The 19,925-nt window shown below is 41.9% G+C and overlaps 1 protein-coding gene across 18 annotated transcripts in view; it reads right to left on the bottom strand.

The window, feature by feature from the left end:
- The window catches only part of arvcfb (ARVCF delta catenin family member b), a 202,531-nt gene that overhangs the window by 93,000 nt on the left and 89,606 nt on the right, over positions 1 to 19,925 (bottom strand). The window contains exon 1 of one of the 18 annotated variants that reach the window (XM_067520521.1): positions 16,484 to 16,717. The exons of the other annotated variants lie outside the window; for them this stretch is intronic. Coding sequence (XP_067376622.1) covers positions 16,484 to 16,504 — 21 coding nt within the window. The 5' untranslated portion in view covers positions 16,505 to 16,717. Of the gene's footprint in view, positions 1 to 16,483; positions 16,718 to 19,925 lie in introns of those variants that run through there. 18 annotated transcript variants of the gene reach the window in all.

Genomic DNA, 19,925 nt, shown 5'->3' with positions numbered 1-19,925 from the left:
TACCTACTGGGACAGCCTTGACAAACACATGAACTCTCCTGTAAAAAGCAAACGTTAATGAGTATCATCCTCTGTGCAGAGCCAGAGGGTTAGTGAAGCTGCACCATCTGGGAGGTAACCTCTGCTATTACCTCTGCTACATTTGGAAGGAGCTCCTTTTTATATGTGTGTGTGTATGTGTGTGTGTTTGGCCAACAATTTTTTCCTAACTGAACCTTTTGGCCTGTTTATTTCTATTCTTTTTAGGACTTTCATTGATCTAGCCCAGTCTTGTTTTAGGGTTAGGGGAAATCTATCTTGATGACTCTCCCCGTTTCTCTCAACAACTGGGCATTTGGAGTAGAGAGTCAAAGGGACAAATGTGTGCTGTTTTCATCCTTAAAAAGTAGGGTTAGGCATGTAGCTGTGGTGGTTTGAGGTACGGGCTTAGCAATATTTAATATAAATAAAACTTCTAACAAGAACAGAATAACAAACCTGTGTGTGTGTGTGTGAGCACACACATGGTTTTGCATGAGCAGATGACCACACTCTGGTCCTAACAGAGAGTGGCGTCCAACTCGTCCAGGGGGAGTGGGCCTCTGTCCCATGGCTCAAAATAGACTGGAGAGTGTGTGAGATGACAGCAGCCAGACTAACTATGTCGGGAGCTTTTGTCAGGAAGGAGAGTTAGCAGGAAGGGGGGTGCTGCATTCAACAACTCTCTCTTATAATTCTGCAGTTCTCCACATAAGTGGAGCCCAAAAATAACTCAACACATTTTAGGATCCAGATCCAATTTGTGTACTGCATTCACTCCAAAATGTTTGATGCCTCACTAGAAAACACACCAAAGATAACATTTATACCATAAGGCACAAAATCATGAACTTTTTTATGGTGTGTTAGCGGGAGGGCGGCCTTTACTGTGTTTTACAGAATAGACACTCCTGAAGTATCTTTAAATTCCCGCCACACTGTGATAATTTGCCTAGTAAGGCATTAGATTTTAGGATTATAAAAAATGATTATAAAGGGATTCACAAGCTGTGTAGTCACTGAGGAATATCCTTCAAATAAGAGGTGGTCAATGCTCACTGTTTAACATCCCATTTTTAATAAAAGTCTAAATACAGACTATTGGCTTACGCACAGTTCTCTCTCCTTTTTTTCTGTCAGCACCAGCAGCCAAGCAGCAGAACAACAGTATACCCTCTTCTTGCATATACACACCCAAGCATATCACACACACACACACACAAATACACACACCACTGTCACATTACTTTTATTTGCTAGCATAAAAAATACTGGACAGTGACAGTCTTTTCCAATAATCCCCCATGAGAAAGAGCTGTAAGAAGCAGGCTTTGGCAGAAGAAAACAGGCACACAATCAAAAGCAAATCTTCCTCTGGAAAAATGGAATATAACCGCAGAGCTTTTTGTCAGCTTTACACTGCTAGAAAAGAGGCAGATATGCAAATTTCTCAAAAGGTCTAGTCAGCTTTTCACACAGGATTGCAGAGGTTATAAAAGCACTGTGTAGGAACTGACTAGGAGGGATAGACCACTGACTACGATATATATTTCCATCTTGTGCTTTTTGACTAAAGGTACAGAAGATAAATGACTGGCCTGTTATTTGAATCTGTGTAGTTAATAAGCAGCATCCAATTTACTAATGATAGAGCATGGACACTTTTATTGTTTCAAAATGGACTACTTTGCCATAGCCAGTAAAATATTGGAAAGTAGTTGGTGGAGTAGTTCATGTCCCCGATCAACTGTGGCCTTTCTGCATGTACTTTGCATTTTTCCCCCGTGCTTACATGAGTTTCCTCCCACAGTCCAAAGACATACATGTTAGGTTAATTGGTGACTCTAAATAGCCTGTAGATGTGAATGTGAGCATGATTTTCAGTCTGTTTTGGCCCTGAGACAGACTGTAGCCCTGCCCTCTCGCCGTATGACAGCTGGGATAGACTCCAGCCCCTCTGCGACCATACACAGGGTGAGTGGTCACAGATAATGAATGGATAGATAAATGACTTGAAAAGCTCAATTTGGAAAGAACTGATCATTCTTGAATAATTAGGATGACGTTAGTACTGAAAACAGAACTGACCTATACTTTCTTCACGGTCCTTGCATGCTTCATCAAGGAAGTATGGTGGTGGCTGACTGGAGAGTGTAGGGACAACCATTGAGTATAGAAAGTGACTGTGCTTTCTGTTTCTGTTTCTGCTTTCAGATATTGAGCAATGATGGATAAATGACCTGTAAGTCAGCCGTTCCAATGCAAAAACAAGATGCATGGGGTCAAAGTAAAGAAACACGCCCCAAGCAGGGATAAAAGGGTTCATTAGCATTTGTGACATTATTGCTGTTTGCCTGCTGCACAGGTTTATGTCACAGGTGTCCCCTCATTTTGTCAGTCACACTATTACCAGTAAAGAATATTTACACATTTCTGCGCTAAATGATTTACTTGGTAAAACACAGGGCTCTGACTCAAACACTAAATACTAATTCAGCTTAAAAAATCTACACTAGCCAAGCCCAAACTTTTAAGTTTTCAAATACACATTCTGGTTGGCTTCTTTAAAAGTAAGTTCTCATTTAAAACATTGCCACATGAGTAAGAGGGTTTGTCATGAAAGCAGGCAGGCAGTGATTCTGCAGCATTTTGGCGCACTGGCTCAGCACCTGACGTCTATGGCTGGCATTAGCTCAGCCATGCAGCAGTTTCATGATCAGAGACGGAAAGGGAGACATCCCCAAGTTTCACTGTAATTGATCTGAGCATATCCAGGCTTCATCCTCCTGAGACCTATGGAGCACTGCCCCCAGTACGACTGGCAGAGATGTGAGACCGGTTCCTATGCCATAGCCTTCAACAACTAAATAAGATGTGCAACAATTGTTTTACTTGTAATTCAGGACTCTGGATACGGGTTTATTTCATTAGGCTGAAATTCTGACTGAAACGAGAGACAAGACAGGGCCCTAAGCATTGCATGCCAGAGAGTGGTTAGACAGATAGCAAGCAGGCACAATCCAATAACAAAATGAACACTCAATCTTATTTTGGATTGCTAGAAGCATTGGGGTTGTGCTTTTTTCTTCAATCGGGGCAGATTTTTATCTAACCACTAAACTGCTGCGAACAGATCGACTGCTCGGTGGAATGCCCCAGTCATGGTGAATATTTCATATAAAGCCTATTGTTGTCTGTCCCACTGGGGCTTCAGCAAATGGCCCAATGAGGGAGAAAACACTGGAGTGGATTTCACAGACCAAAGCCCATTAGTCCACTGGCCTCAGGAAAGAACTAGGCAATATCTCAAAATGATGAAAACAACTTTTTCAGGTCAGTGATGCAGTGAACAAAGACAGAAGAAGGATGATATCTGAAGACCTCGGCTAAGCATGCAGAAAGTATCAAACAGGCAACAGCTCGTTCCAGATTATGATCCAAAGATGCAAAGAGAAACTGTATGCAATGCCACCACAAACGATTCTCCACAGTGAAAAAGAAAACGCAGACATAATTAACTATGTTGTGTAATAAAATGCAGACAGATCTCTCCACACACTCCACAAACTTTAGAAACCCAACCCCGAGAAATGTTTCTTCCAGATTTTGTGCCCACATGAACATCAACATCTCACAACAAGAGTGATGCTGTTTCAGCAGTTGTCTGTGTTGACTCGAGGCTTTACCACAAACAGAAGCCATATCGACTGTTCCATGAGAAAGCACTATTATTTTTTTTCTCCAAATGAAACAAATGTGTCACAGATTTGATATTCCAACTGTAACACTTATTGCAAGTTGTTAAAAGACTGCAGGGTCAACACAAAACAAAACCCGTTGTACTGGAGAGTTTAACCCCCCCCCCAATATATGTGTTATGAGTGATATCTGGCACACAACCACTTCACTTTGACAGTGGAGACACCTTATCAACCGACGCCACAGGTCAGAAACCCAACCAGCCCTCTCAAGTCTGCCCTGTCTCTATCCACATCGGCGCTACAGAAACCTCAGGAGTGTCCTCAAACCAACAAAATACAGTAGATGCTGTAGATTTTGTATGTGTGTGGATTTTTGAAGTGAAAGTGCTACAGGGGTACTACAAATGCCAGTTCCACACTGTAGCCAAAAGAGAAGCCACATGGTGAGCGGGCTGCTATTTTCCCCCTGAAAAACAAGGGCTTCAAATTCCTAACATGTTGTGGAGATTAGAGACCAATTCAGTGGAATTCTTAGCCCCATATGGTGACAAGGTGCTCACATCTAGCCATATTAGAGGTTTGGTTTTCTTGCCAAGAGTTCTAGCACTAGTTTTAATGCCAAAATAAAGAAGGCCAGCAGTCTGTACTGAAATAATGCTCATTGTAGTCTGACTTGTTAAAGCTCCTCTCATCAGCTGTTGCAAGAGTTGGCTCTGGACAGTAAGTGAGGATGAGAGAGGGGCAGAGTAGGGGTGGGGGGGTGGGCTCATCAAATGGATCATGACTCATTTGAGGTATTAAACAACTGCTTTTCTAGTTTCCTGAATCAGCTCTATAGACGTGCGGGACAACGCGCAATGAGTCAGCCTGTGGACACTAACAATGAAAAGATAATGGTGGAATACCCGATTCAACCCACAATCACTCCAGGGAGTCAGCAATAAGCTCCTATTATGCAAAGCTCTGGAGTTTTACAGGAAAAGCCCCACCAAGACTACAATCTCTGCAGGACCTTTTACCTGCGTGAGTGCTTAGCTACTGTATGTTGCAGAGGATTATAAGCAATGACTGTGTGTTTAGTGAGCTGTACCGTACAGGGGTATAGTAGCATTAATATAACAAAACAACCCCACCTCCCTACCCTCAGTGAGGCTCCTCTGGAGTAACATCAAAACATATTCCATGCACATCCAGTTTGAATTAGGTTGTCAGAGTCTGAGAAATTAGTCTCTGTATCTCTCTAAGTGCACGGCTGACACATTTCATCACACCCGTTGTTTAACAAGACTAGCTCGGCAACACGCACAAAAACAGACCCAGCAGACATTAACATAAAACGTCTCTGCAGGATCCCAGTTTGACATTAGATAGTCCAAAACAGGCATGAAAGAGATATCATTCCTTCAGGCCACAGGCTCCTGAGTAGCTTCGCTAAACCAAAAACAGTTTGTTATATCATCAAGGCTGCCCTGCTTGTTCAAGCTGTGATATTAGAGAGAGGAAACAGCGCTGACTGATTGGGACTCCAACAGCCCCATTAGCGAGGCACGTTCCAGAGGCATGCAACAATTAAAACAGCTCTGCCTGCCAGAGAGGACTGACATATCTACAAGCAGCCAAATGCTCATCATTCTAAGCAGCCAAGCTGAAACTCCACACCAAAAGTTGTGACTTCGTGAGAGAGAAAATATCCACATGAACAGAGATAGTATATTGCCGAGATAATGGCTACAGTGATTCTACAATACCTTCTTTAGGAATACTCACAGGCAATCCAAGCCAAAGAAAGCTGCATTTGGATCTGCAGTGACACCAGTAATGATAGCAGCACTTCTATGCACACATCCATGTTTTGAATATGCATGAAAAAAGACAGATGGGTAGGTTCCTGAATAAATCACTAAAGGGAGCCTTATTCCAGTATGCAGGCATCTTCTATAATTTTTTAACTTTTAAACATCCACAGAGAACAGAATGTATCTAGTCACAGTGATGGTATACAGCAGTCTACCTGTAGCAGATTACTCCTGGCTATATATATATTTTGTTTTGTTTTGTTATTTCGCCTGTGAGTTTCAGCACTACAGAGAGGCTGACCCACTTAAGAACACTGCACAATACTGCAATGGTGCTGCTGGCAAAGTTCATAAACACTGCCAAACATACACACATGGATTCATACACAGAAACATCTGTAGCATCCACTCAGCATCCACAGTGTGCACAACATAAAAACACGCTGCCACTGTGTAGTAAACATAGCAAAAAAACCTACTTTTAAACTCCACCTTGAATTCCTTTCCTCCCTGGAGAAGTTATCTGTAGTGAATAGGCAAAGCAAGTGTTCCTCTGAATCAACTGCTATAGACACTGCAAACCTCTGCAACCCCCAGACTCCAAAAAAAAGCCAAGCCAGATAATATGCTTAACATTTACTTTTAAATAAACCTTACAGAGATAAGATGGCGAGAAGTGGCACCAGATACCTACGTTTGGGAATCCACACCCTTCAGGAAGAAGAGTCTTTAAAATAGAGGGGACTTCTCAGAATGCATAGCTGCGGCATAGAGTGAAGACAGGAGCCTTCAGTCAACGGGGAAAGTTTATTAGGTTTGTTAGTGTGTGTTAGAGTGAGGAGACGGGAGGTTTGTTTGCCACAGAGACTGGAACACATCACAACAGCAGCACCAGCAGTTTGCGGCTTTAGGGCTCCAGGGTCGGAGGGCTGGGGACACAATGCCACTCCTGCTGCCTGCAAGCCTCAGATTGCAGAGCATGGATGGAAGCCTGTAATTTCAGAACGGTCTCTGTGCACATGCCCACTGTGATTTCCATACCACAGTGTGGCAGGGGACATAAAAACTTTCCCTTCTAATGCCGCCCCACAGATGCAGCATCCAACTCTTAGCTCCTACTCTGGTTACCATGTTCAGAAAGATTGGTTGGAATAATTCTGCACTCTTTAGATAACGCATGCAATTTATCTGAGCTATTATAGCAGGACATGAACATATCTGTCAGACGTTAAGTTTTATGTACCTCTTATCAGAATTTGTTTTTATGTGTCTTTTGTTTACTTATCTTGTGTATGTGTTTGCGCAGTTCTCCTCCACACAAGCTACTCCATTCCACCTCCATCTGTCTCCAGCCCCTCTTGGTTTTCCGCTCCTCAGCTGGCACTGGTCATCACATCTGATTAACATTCATTCATCCATTCATGTTTATAAGGACTTGTAGTGCTCTTTGCTAATGTGTCTTCCCATTTTCCCGATCTCTGCTTCCTCCTGTACTCGTCCATTTGCCGACCACCGGCCTTGTTAGTTCGCAAAGTTTGTCCTTTAGTCCTGGTTAATCACGGAGTTAAGTAATAGATAACCTTGTTGTATATACCTTGTCTTGTTAGTACCTATTTAGAGTTATTTTTTTGTTAGCATGTCTCCTACCGCTAGATTTTGTTCTAAATTCATTTACCTCCTACTTTTTGTAGTAAGTGCTTTTGTTTTCTAGTAAAGTTATTTACCTCCTACCTTTGGTAGAGAGCGTTTTCTGTTTTACTTTTTCCTTAGTTCGTATGCTGCATTTCTGTTACTGAGTAAGTTTAATCAATAAATCTATTTTGACTGCACTCCTAATTCTGTCCTCCTGCTTTTGGATCCCTGTGTGTCTTGGAATCTCACAGTATCTGGATATTCATCATTTGTAAAACTGTAGCTCTACGAGTTAAATGTTATCAGTAATGAATAATTTAGGGCTGAAACCCACAACGTTTTTAATTAATAAATGTACTTAATAAATCATTAAACCACTAATGAAACACTAAAACTGTATACATCAGAAAACACTTCTGTACTGTTTACATCAACACTCCAGAAAAGCAGCAATTTTGCATGATGTTAAATGGCAGTAAAGCTTCTTGAACTTATGAACTTATCATGGGTACTTCATGTGTCTGTATGATGTGTCTGCTGTGTCAAATATTGCAGCGCAACATGACAGTGCTGGTGTGACCTAAGAACTAAGATCACAGAAGCAAGGCATATTTTCATTCCCCCCTTCCCCGCTGTCTGTGGAGAGAACCATTTCTACAGGTTATTAGAGAAGGAGGTACAGCACTCAGCATACTTCACTTTCATTATTATTAACAGTGCAAGGCAATAACAAGGCACAATATCCAGGAAAGGGTGCACTGCCTTGTCTGCTCTCCCATGACTTTTGGCTCACCCGAAAGTAACATTTCTGCACTGCTCAAGGTAGCTATTGATATCTTCTTGTGGCTGTATACAGACACTGGTAGCCCTAATTAGCACTGCTGTTATAGGGAAATTATGCCTGAAGGACTGTGTATAAGTGACACCAAGGAAACAGTTGAGGGGGGTTTTGCCTTCGAGTAGACTCAGGAAAAACCAATCCTGTTTGAACATTCAAGTCTGGAATGTAGCTGCTTCATGACCCTAAAAACACTCCCTGTCTTCCCTTGTGGCCTGAACAACAGAGGCTGCAGCTGGCCACTCCTTTACAGGACTGCCACCCCTAACACGCAGACACACACACACACACCCACATAAGATGATCTGGACACAAGAGAGACTAAGCACAAAACAGTAGAAGAGTGGGTTTTATTGGATTATGCATCTGTTAACTGTACTAGAATATGATGGAAAGAATTCGGGAACTCAAGGAGGTCTGTGTCAACAAGACTTATTTGCTTAACTTGGAGAACTTTGCTGGGTTTAGTGCACTGAGGAGGTAAAAATGAAAAAAGAAAACAAGCATCTGCGGACCAACCAGGGTGTTATATTGACATCCTCCTTGAATCTCTAAAGAGCCATGGAAACTGCTTTGTAACCAGCTGCAACTTAAGAATAGCTAAGGGGAAATAAATAGCCATGTGGGTATAAAGGTAATGGCAGCCAAAGGTCAAGCTAGGAAAATATAGGCTGTGACTCTTCAGCACCGTGTATGCTAATCTACTTGGAGTGTAAATCTTTAGAGCTGTATTTTTCCCACAATGAGTACAAGGACTGATAGAATCACTAACACTGGCAGAAGTACGGAGGGTACAGCTATTTATTTCACTGTCTGTATTTATGAGTTATGCAAGAGCACAAACAATGATGGAAAACAAGGTGTCCACGTTGCTTAGTAGCTAACGTATCTGTGGCATCAGGTCATGACTGTCCTCTCTCTCAGACACAGAGAGGAAAAATCTCCTTTAAGTTGCAACATGTAGACTATTTGTCAAATTGTCCGTGGGTAGGATTTTCCTGTGAAACACATAGGATTAAGTCACAGCACAAGAAAATAATTTGTCCTGTGTTTTATTTCAGCTGTAGCTCTGCTGGCCTGCGATTAAATCCTGATGCAGTTTTTTTCTCTTTAACTTTCAGCCACCCCCTCTTTAAAAAAGAACACTGCTACGATGTCCTATTACCAAACTAAAAGCTTGCTTGGCTGGAGCAACAGGATACCGGCAGCTCTAAAAGCCCTCACCACAGGGCCAGGATTGTACACTCTCCAACCTAACACAGAGTGTTAAGTACAGCACCTTCCACGGATGGCTGGCACCTTTCTCTCCATATCCGCAGACCTGGTTGGCACAGATCAACACTGCACCACGCTCCGCTTCACAGCCTATTAAACATTCCAAACAAATTAAATATGAGGGGGTGTGATGGGGTGAGATGGTATTTTCAGGGAGTCCCAACATCTAGAGCAGGCCGTACATGCAGTAAAGGTTCATTACACAGCTCAACAGAGCCTTGTGGAATGTGCAAGGAGGCGCATCACTTCATTGTTCACCAGTGGCTCTTCTGGGAATGGGCTGAGCACATATCAATAGAAAATGAGAAGATGAGTAACAATGCTGTGCCATCACATGTAATGGCATATGACAACCAGCCCAGTGTCTGGATGCCTCTATTGTGGAAACCAGTGAATTGTAAAAGCCGTTGTCTGCGGGAAGAATCTGCAGCCAGGAACTTGTTTATCTTTCCCATTTTAGGAGGTTCTGTTCCTGGTTTTGAAGTCTGGTTACCACTGGTTAGCATAAAGTCTGTGTGCAGGTCTAGTTGGGACTGAAACTTTTGGCTGCTACAGCAGTAAGTGCATGTAGAAATAGCTAATGTGGCCCCAAAGCCAGTAAGCTTACAGTGGTTTGGACTTTCCCTACTGTTCTTTACTCATCTATCATTCTGGAATTTTTTTATTGTAATTAAAGCCATCAGCAGTTACAGCAATGATGGTGTGTTGCAAAGTTCAGATCTGGATTCCCAAAAAATGCTGGACCTCATCAGTGCATGGCAGCAGTTCAGTAATGGCCAGCCCTCACTTCAAACCCCCAATGGATTTGTGACTGAGCTTAAAGTAAGCAAGTGGTTTACGAAAAACAGACTAATATGAGACAAGAAATAATGAGTCAAATATTAAAATTCAAACAAAAAAAAAAATCTATTCTTTGTGCAGATGATTCGCTGGTACCTTCAATCTAAAAATATCTTGTGGCTTCAGGTGGCATTGCAAAACTCAGGGACTACAGCAGTTACACTAAAGAAACCAAGGATGCCTTATGTGAGATCTCTGCACAGCCGCATGTAAGAGTAATCTGAATGGTCGGCCGGCACTGATAGAGCCTTAGTAAAGAGGTGTCCGAGTCATTAATCCCAAAAGGCAGCATGAGACAGATGGTATGATGATGGAGGATCGATGCTCTCCCTAGCATCCTCATTGCTTTCAGAGGCAGGAAGTGGGCTAATCCTTAAAAGAAAGTTCCAGACTAAACACGCACTAGGAGTCTGAGCCAACTCCTACTCCCCCAGCCCCCATGGCTGCACTGAACGTACTGCCCATTACAATGTGGATGGTACACGAGGGGGTTAAAAAGACAAAGGATGAAGTAGGGAGGAGTTTTTTTCCTGCATTTCTGGTTGAGAGAAGCTTCATGAAGACTCCAACCTTTCCCGTCAGGGCCCCTCTGAGAGGTTCCCAGCTGTGGGATGAAAGAGGTTGAGCCTATATGAATTATGCATAACTGTCAGAGAAGCCCCAGTTCATTTTTAAAGGTCCCAAACTCTCCTCTGACTTAAAGTCTGGGTGGCTACAGTGTTCCCAGCTTAGAGCACAAGAAAAGAGGAAAAGGTAGGAAAAAAAGAAAAAAGAGAGATAAGTAGCACAACATTTTCTATTAGTCCACTGATTTTATGGATGATGCTTAATACTGTTTATGTAGATGTAGCTGGTTCTACTAGGCATGTTGTTAGCAAGCTGCTACAATAAAATGACCAGATCCATTAAGCTCCACAGCCATTGAATCTCTTGTTAAATATTTTTCATATTCTCTATGCTAAAAAAGACTGATACAAATGTGGGATAACTTGGCGATGCGGTTGTTGACTAATGTGCCGTCCGGAATAAACATTCCAAAGTCAACAAAACAACCGCTGTTGTTAACAATTCTGTGACCTGTGAGACTCTCACAATTATAGCTGTTTTCCTTTGGTACAGAGGCTGTGAAAAATTAGCCTTATTAGTCAAAGGCTTTATGTGATCACCAGGGTCCTTATTCTTCCATGGTGCTGCCCAAACAACTGTCATATCAGCAACTTTAACCACAGTCCCTGCTGGAAAGCCAGTTTCAGTGGTGACACATGTAAACATAATCAAACACAAGTTTATGCACTGGGAAAAACTTCTTTGCTGCTATAGTGCAGCTGATTGGGTCTCTTAGGCCCTAATCAGACAGATCTGGTTTTAGCAGTTTCGGGGCAGCTTTTCTGTAACTGTTGTAACTGAGAGTGTTTTCTGTTTTATGAGAGTGAAGTGTTTTGCACACTGTTTTGCACAGAAGAATGCATAATGTTTTTCCACTATATGCATCCAGATCCATCCCAACATAAGCCAGGAAGTAACTATCACCCAGGCAAAACTTCAGGACAAGCTGGTGGTACCCTTCCCCTTGTACCCACCACGATCTCAGTTTTTGTGTCCATTGTAGTTGAGAGGAGCTTCTCATAGCAAACTAGAGTCAGAGCAGGTTCCCTCTGCATGTCTATTCTTTAATACTGATATTTTGTGAAACGATGAATGTTTAGGGATCTTTAGCTAACTACACTTTACTTAGGCTAAAGACAGAGATTCTGTATGTAGGCTCTACCCCAGTGTGGTAGAGCTTCTTCTCCTTTCTCTGTGTCGAGCAGCTTTCTTATCCACCCGATCAAAAACATGGCTCTTTATACTGGCTTGCAGCAGCACAGATAGCAAGGTGTTTATTGGACACAGTCAGTGAAGTCATGAATCCCACTCCCCTATAAACAGGTCTACCCTCTCCGTAGCCTGCAGACAAACACTGAGTAAATAAGCCAGTGACCCAATTGATGTTGTAGCCTCTAGTGGATAACTGTGTGCATGTGCATTTAGGTGTGTGCAGCTAGACAAGACTGACACTGTCTACAGCTCACCTCTGGGGGGTTTCAGATATTTGGCAGCAGGAAAACACAAAAACTTATTATCAGCCAAGAAGTCATTAATAAAACTGGCTTGTAATGAGGCAAACTGCATCTCTGCTCTTACCACAGCATTCCTGAATTGGCTTATATTTCTCCATGTAACTTTGGCTCCCGTCCCAGAAACCTTTCACTGAAACTGCGTAAGGCACCATGTAAGTAGACGCTAGCTTAGTATTCTCATAATACATCCATGGCTATTGTCGCTACCTCATTCATGATGACAAGTGTTCTTGATATGGCTCAATGTGGTGGAGTCACCACTTAGTCCCAAGAAGGCAATGACGGAAAAAGCAAGGATAAGAAAAAGGAGGGCGGCAGAGTAAGAGACGGGATAAGCGTAAATATCGGACTAGCTTTTATTCACTGGCAAGTGCTTAACGAGATAAAAGGAAGACAGATACTGAGCTGGCATTCTTGCAGGGAGACCTGCAAATATGAACTTATTCGCTAGCTTTCTATGTTTTGCGTTAGTGTTTACTTAATGTGTGGTTATGTTAGTGAGGTTTTAGTTTTTGATCATCCATGAATGCGACTAGAGCTTTAGCCATTGGCTAAACATCTCAAGGTAAGGGATGAAAACTATGGGGCTGGTTATATCTGCTCATGTGTTGGTTGTTGTATAGCTGTGTTGCCACGTGTTTTATTAGGAGCCACATTGTATCCCTGAAAAGGTAAAAATAAAAGCAAGATAATAAGCTGCCGTCTCATTAACGCGCCACTTCTTCTCCCCAATGATGTTTCGGAGCATGGCAGTTCTCCCCTCCAAGCATCCAATTTGATGCCACTCACATTTTTTTTTTTAATTCCATCAGCACGATGATGAAAGCTGAGAGAGCATTATCATACTCGCCAGTGGTCAGCCAGCCAAATGGGTTAGCCGAGGCAGAAGGGAGGCGATGGTGGTGGGGGCATAGAACACGGAGCTAACACCAAAAGCCTGACGGTCTGTTCACATGATACACATCAAGAACAGACATTGTTCTATGTATAGCACAGAGTAATACGTGCTGGGGTCAAATAGCATTCACACATATTTCTTAGTGTTTGTTTAAACCCACTTTGAGGACCAGATGTCTGGTATAAAGTTGCATCAGGAGATTTTAGATAAAGCAAGGCAAACAACCTTTCTCCAAAATAACCCTAGTGACTGTAGCTTAAGTATAAAGTAGTAGTAGTAGTAAATCAGATTTCTTTTTTTTTATTAATTACATAGAGCAGGATAATTTGATACATTTGATAAGCAAATTGAAAATGTCCACATCATCTCTGAGAAACTGTGATGACTTTCTAACATTTGATTTTTTTTATAACAATTATCAGCAGATAAAAGAAATATTCATTTGTTGCAGGATAAAACTGTTTCATCTGAAAGTCCAAGTCAATGCTTCCAGATTATTTGCTTCATGAGACATTTTCCAACTATATCTCATTTACTATTATCTAAACCCGGATTATGTATAATAGCAGTGTTCCAAAAAGAGAAAAAAAACTAAACACGGCTTGATATTGTAAATGACAAGAATTTGTAGAGATCCAGCAAAAAGTTAAATACATCTTGGGTAAAGCAAGTTAGAAAATGCCAAATAATTATTTGCAAACTGTCTAAGCGGTTATGTGCTAGATTGAGGAGCATATACATTGTATAGAGTGTAGATGGTGGGTTTCATGTGGAAGGCAGTGGGGTAGTTATCATGTACAGGAACATATATGGCCTCAGCTGTCCATATGTAACTTCAGTCCATTGACAGAAGTACTTGGGTAGAAGGATGACTCTTAAATGTATGCTTGACAGGGTGGCAGATACTGAGACATGTCTAGCTATGTTGTGTCATGGGTCAGGCAATAAGAGCAACCATGGGAACGGTATGGGAAACATGGGGGGAATGGCCACTATGGACAGGTTGTGTGACAGGAAGACCATCTGGTGTCACCAGCAACCATGCGCCTAACACCATATGATCACACTTCATCCAAGGCCCTCTTGCCTTCAAAACACCACACCACTAATGACCCCCCTCCTCCCATCCAGCACCCCGCCCCCAGAGTAAATGGCTCTTGCACCGATACACTCTCCACGGCTATTGACTACTCGTATGTTTCCGGTCATCGGCATTACTCTTTTACGACCTCCACTCCCCAAACAAAGCTGCTCGTCATGCTCTACATATCTTCAAATATTGATCAGCAGAACATCTTCTGCAGGCACAAAAGAGAAGCCTCGGGAAAGGCATAAAAAAAAATATGCAGGCACGGTTGAGCCATCGTGCAAAAAACACCCCGCCAGAAAAGAAGACGTGGAGAAGTTTGACGGCTTTTTAATTTCTGTAAGGAATCAAACGGCATCGGAGAGGGGGATTGCTCAGTTGCTGCAGCTGAAAGCCCCAGTAGCTGTCAGGAATCTGGCAGTAACCTGCAGTCTGGAGACAAGACCTCCTTTAGTCTTTGGCTGAATCACAGACGAATTATTTTGTTATTCAGACAGGCCCTTCTAGCTTGCGGAGGAAAAGTAAAGTTGTGTTTTTTGATAGACCTTGGCAAGCTGATAACTACTGGATTATTCATTATGTTTTTCCTTTCTCCTCACGACAAATCTGTTCTTCTATTTTTCATGAGTAAAAGATGCTATGGCTTCTGCAACTGAATTCAATTAAACTGGGTGCTACCCTGCTACTGTAAAAGTTCTAAAATAAAGACTATGTTGCATTTTACATAGATGCAGTAGACAAAAAAACTTTCGGTAAACTATTACACTCCCATAGGCACATATACGTTACATTAGGGAATAAGGGATTACATTTTTTCTATTCTCCTTAAAAAAAAGTTGCATACATCACCCCACTACCCATACAACACTGTTCAAGCAGGTGCTCCCTGGCTGAGAAATATGGGTTGAAAAGTTCACGCCACGAATATGGCCTACACTCAAGTATTTCAGCTATCCCGGTCTTTGAGGGATCATGAACATAGGGGGGCACCCGGCATCTCCCTGACCCATTTTGGGATGCATTTGGAGAGGACATGTTCTCAGGTTGTTGACATGCATTTTATCCCATGTACATAGTTACAATATCGCAACATGTTTTAGATTGATCGCCCCGCACTTGGATTACTTCAAACTTATCTAAACCAGCAGATGAGTATTTAAGTGAGACAAACAGCTTCTCTTTTTGGCAAAGGCTCCTCGAGTTATCAGGTGCACTCATCCATGAGGTCAACTGTTAACATATTATTATTAGAGCAATGTGGAGAGCTGGCCGAATGTTTTTGTCTGCCAGACAGGGGTTTAGTAGCGCCACCCCTCTCAGCCCCTGCAGCAGAGGTGAGCAGTGCTGAGGAGAAGCTGATCTTTTTCAGATTTCTTTTTTCCACTTTCTTTCTTTCTTTCTTTTTTTTTGGATTCCTGTCTTCTTTTTTGTGCATCTCCATGGTGCCAAGCTTGGTGGGGAAAAGAGTGCTGTAATGGTGTAGGCTGTCTGTTGATGCGCTTCAAACACAGGGAACGCTTCCAATAATGTATGCACATCATGCCCTGGTACACACACACACACAAGTAACACACTTGCAAGAGCTAACAAAAGCACATTCCAGTGGTATCTATGCAAGTGAAAGACAAAAGCGTTTAATGCCATGTCTCTCACACAATAGACACTACGATCAAAGGCTATAAATCTTGGTCTTGGCTCATTGCAGACAATGATCAGGGACAAACTTTCAGTAGCTTCTTCACTGCTTGTCCCATTATCACACCGTTCATTCTATAGCTGGTACTGACATATCTGAGCCCATGAATGTGTCAGCAAACTCATAAGTCAACGCAGTGCTTTACTGAAAGCCACCCCCCCAACACACAAACACACACACACACACACACACACACAACAACTAAACATATTTCATGGTCATGACTATTTAAAGCATAAGATTAAGCACAAAGTCCTCAGAGTATGTGTCATGCAGCAGCCTGGATATACATGCACACAAAACCATCATATTTGCAAACTCCCAGCACACACACTATCATCTAGAAGGACATCGAAACATCTGAGTGTCTTTGCTTCGCATGTATTAAACTTGGTGGGAGAAAAAAGCTTACAGAGCATAAAGATTGATGTTTCTCAATAAATATGAGCGTTATGGAGCAAAATGCAAAAAATGAGAAAATCAGTTGGCCCATGAGGAGGGGAATGCCAAGAAGAGTCAAGAGAGGATGAAGATCCGATGAGAGAAGAGAGAGAGAAACCCGGCAGACAGAGCGACACTAACCTGTTTCACTTCAGCGGGCATGGTCCAAAATCCCCCTTTCGTTCCCGAAAAAAAGTTAAATCTCCTGAGGAAACGTGTGTCACCTATTTCCTCCTGTCGGAAAAGTTATCTTTTCCCTCCTCTCCTCCTCTCGTCTACTCACGATTTTCTCGTCTATTCACGTTGAGCTTTCCCTCTGTGAGCGCAGAGGTAGCAGCTCAGACACAAGCAGCCATCCTCTACTCGGCGGTGTCGAGCCACACACAGTTAGCAGGAGAGATACAGGAAGTGTGGCGATCTGCCTTTCAAAATAAAAGTACTGCTATTAAGCATAAACACCGAAGCAGTATAAACCTCACAACAGTACTCATAGCTGATTATTGTCAACCTATCTGTAGACATGTCCGCAGGTTTGACACACATTTTTACTGTTCCGTAATGTTAAAGCCATTTTCTGATTTCAAAGATATTTATGTTCTGGATTTTGAAGTACGGAAATGCGGGTTTGTGATAACGTGACCACTCGGTTGGCGTCGTCAGCTGTCAGCCCGGGTTGACAGAGTCAAGTTTCTTAACTAACTGATTAAATTGAATATTAAATTAGGTGGAAATTCAAAATACTCCCATCTCCAGTACATAGTGTTAAATGAAGGATCCTTCAGGCATAGAGACAGATCCTATGCATTGCAAATCCAAGTGTTTAAAATAAAAGGCATTCCTGCCAGGCTAAAAGATCCAAAGCAAAAGCAGTGTATATTATATTCTGCAGAGGAGAATATATTCAACCTACTTTTAATCATACATTTTTGATTAGTAACTGTAGTTCAAATTGCAATTAAAAACCCTTTGTAATTTAATTACACCTAAGAAGTTTATCTAACTATATATTGGTAATATGGTAATTGGTAATACCATTGTATTTGATAACTTTCAAGTAAATACACAACTTCATTTTTTATTTTATTTGTTTTGTATCTGATATTGATACTTAGCCTATAACTATACACTTAGGGACATGAATTCCTAATACCTTTCTGTGATGCATAATGCATTTTATGTCTATTGATATCCCATGAACAACTACAGGAGTGCATCTCCTGACAGCTCAGTCCTTTCAGCAGACTTTTTATTTTCGCCAATGCTACCCAATAGTGATTTTTCCACATATTGTAATGACAAATAATTATACAACAAATTGGTAATGAAACTAGAACCTGGCCCAGATTTCTTACCAAGCTGTGAGAGTTTTCTTTGTATTATCAGCAGCAACAACAGTTTAAAAAAGACTCTCTTACTAAGCTATTGCTGTTTTGTAAGAAAAAAGACATTTGCTTTAAATTACCTAAGAATGTCAAGTGGACTAAGAGAAATGTGCATTCCTGCTTCAAACTGTGGCTGATGGATCACTTCCAGCAGAAAGCTCACATTTGTCACGCAGGACATGGTGGCATAAAATTTGACAAATGAGTTGCAACAGTATTACTTTTATTTTGGAAGTAATATTACCTCACATCCAGTTTAATTCTGGAAACTTCTGGCTGAAAACAGCCTCCCTGCTTTCTCCTTTGCAAAGATGTTCCATGTACTGGTACAGTAGAAAATGGGGGGAGATAGAGGACAGATGGAGCCATTGCCCATGCACAATCTCCCCTCTCTTAGAACCCAAGAATGGGAATGTAGCTGAACAGAATTGAGTGCATGCATGCACACGCACTCAACAGAAAAGTTAGCCAGAGAGGGAACAAAAACCTCTGGGGCTGTGAGAAAGGGGGGGGGAAGAGGAGGTGTGTTAAGAAAGGAGGGGTCCCAGACAGGCAGCAGGAGCTGGAAGTATACCAGCTTTTTCACTGTCCTCCTCTCTATTTCTCTCATTGAGTCTATGTCTCTCACTCAATCTCTGGCATGTTTGTGGGGTGGAACCAGCTCCCTCTATGCACTCCAGCTGCGTCTGTCTGTCAACCCATCCACTTCCCCCTTGTTGGCATAGACAGACGAGGAAAAGGGGTTGGATTTTTATTTTTTTTGGGGGGGGGGCAGGAGCACACACAGAACAAAGGTTGCCCCTATTGAAAAGAAGGCACCCCATACTCTGCGGAATTTTACACCCTGAATGCACACACACACACACACACACACACACATATATACACAGCTCCTTTTCTCCACTTCTTTGTTCAATTCCTCTCCCTGCACTTGATATAAGGGGGGTGGGATGTACGTGAAAGAATTCACATTCAAATATCTATGGCTGTGAACAAGAAAGAATATTAATCTGATAACATGGAAGCTTAAGTAGGGACAACTTTGAGAGATGTCTGAAGAGACAGGAGGGAGAAATATGTATAACTGGACTAAAGAAAAACAACAAAGAAAGGAGAAATCCCACATGGAAGGGAAATGGCTGAGGTTTTGCATTCCACGTGCTTGGCAGTGCTATTTCATCTCTCCAAATGTTACTGCTCCATTTGTTCTTAATGAAAGACCTGGCCCACCATGCACAATTACATTGAGATCTATTTACTTTAAACAATACTATTAAGAATTCATCCATCCACCATTGCCTTCAAAAGGTGTTTTTCTTAAGGTCTTCTAACATTAATTGCAGTGCGTTTCTTTCTCTTATGTGATTTACAATATCACATTCCATTCCAGCCATTTAAGCTATTTAAGCACTGAGTGAGTTTCATAACCCTGTTTAAAAATCCATGAAGTGCTGTGTAATACTCATGGGAGAGGATAGCAAGAAGCACTGCTCTTTGTTTTCACTATATATTGGTACTTGTGTTTTGCCTGTTATATTATAGTTTATGTTGTGTTTAATGTTTTAACATTTGCTTAATACTTATTTCTAAGACTTAATTAAGACTACAGTAAGACATGCTGCAGTATAGACTTAACCACATTCAGTACTAATGTTATTTTAGGCATATTATTTAGGCATATTACTAATGGTATTGTAGGAATATTAGGCAGCATGCGAACATTTGTCCATGAAGTTGATGTGTTGGACCAACCCAACACACCAACAAGCATAGAACCACAAGCATGGCTGAAAGAAGTCCCTCCTGGCTATGTGGTCGAAGTCTCTTTGGCCAAGATACTGAACACCAAGTTGCTACCAGTGGGTCAGGTGAGCACCTTGCATGGCAGCTACTGCCATTGGTGTGTGAGTGTGTCTGTGAATGGATGAATGAGAAGCAAAATTATAAAGCGCTTTTGAGAAAAGCGCTTTATGAGCGGCCATTTAAAGAAAGAAATTCTATTGGTCTCCATAAATGGTAAATGGTCTGCACTTATATAGCGCTTTTCTACCTATTGGCACTCAAAGCGCTTTACACTGCTTTCTATTTACCCATTCACACTCACAATCACACACACATTCATACACCGATGGGGGAGCTGGGAGCAACTAAGTTGGGGTTCAGTGTCTTGCTCAAGGACACTTCGACATGTGACCGAAGGA

Source organism: Channa argus, chromosome 11 (genome assembly GCF_033026475.1).
Source record: "Channa argus isolate prfri chromosome 11, Channa argus male v1.0, whole genome shotgun sequence".
NCBI classification, from domain to species: domain Eukaryota; kingdom Metazoa; phylum Chordata; class Actinopteri; order Anabantiformes; family Channidae; genus Channa; species Channa argus.
Note: the sequence above shows the minus strand (reverse complement) of the source record. Positions and strands in the feature narration are given on the sequence as shown.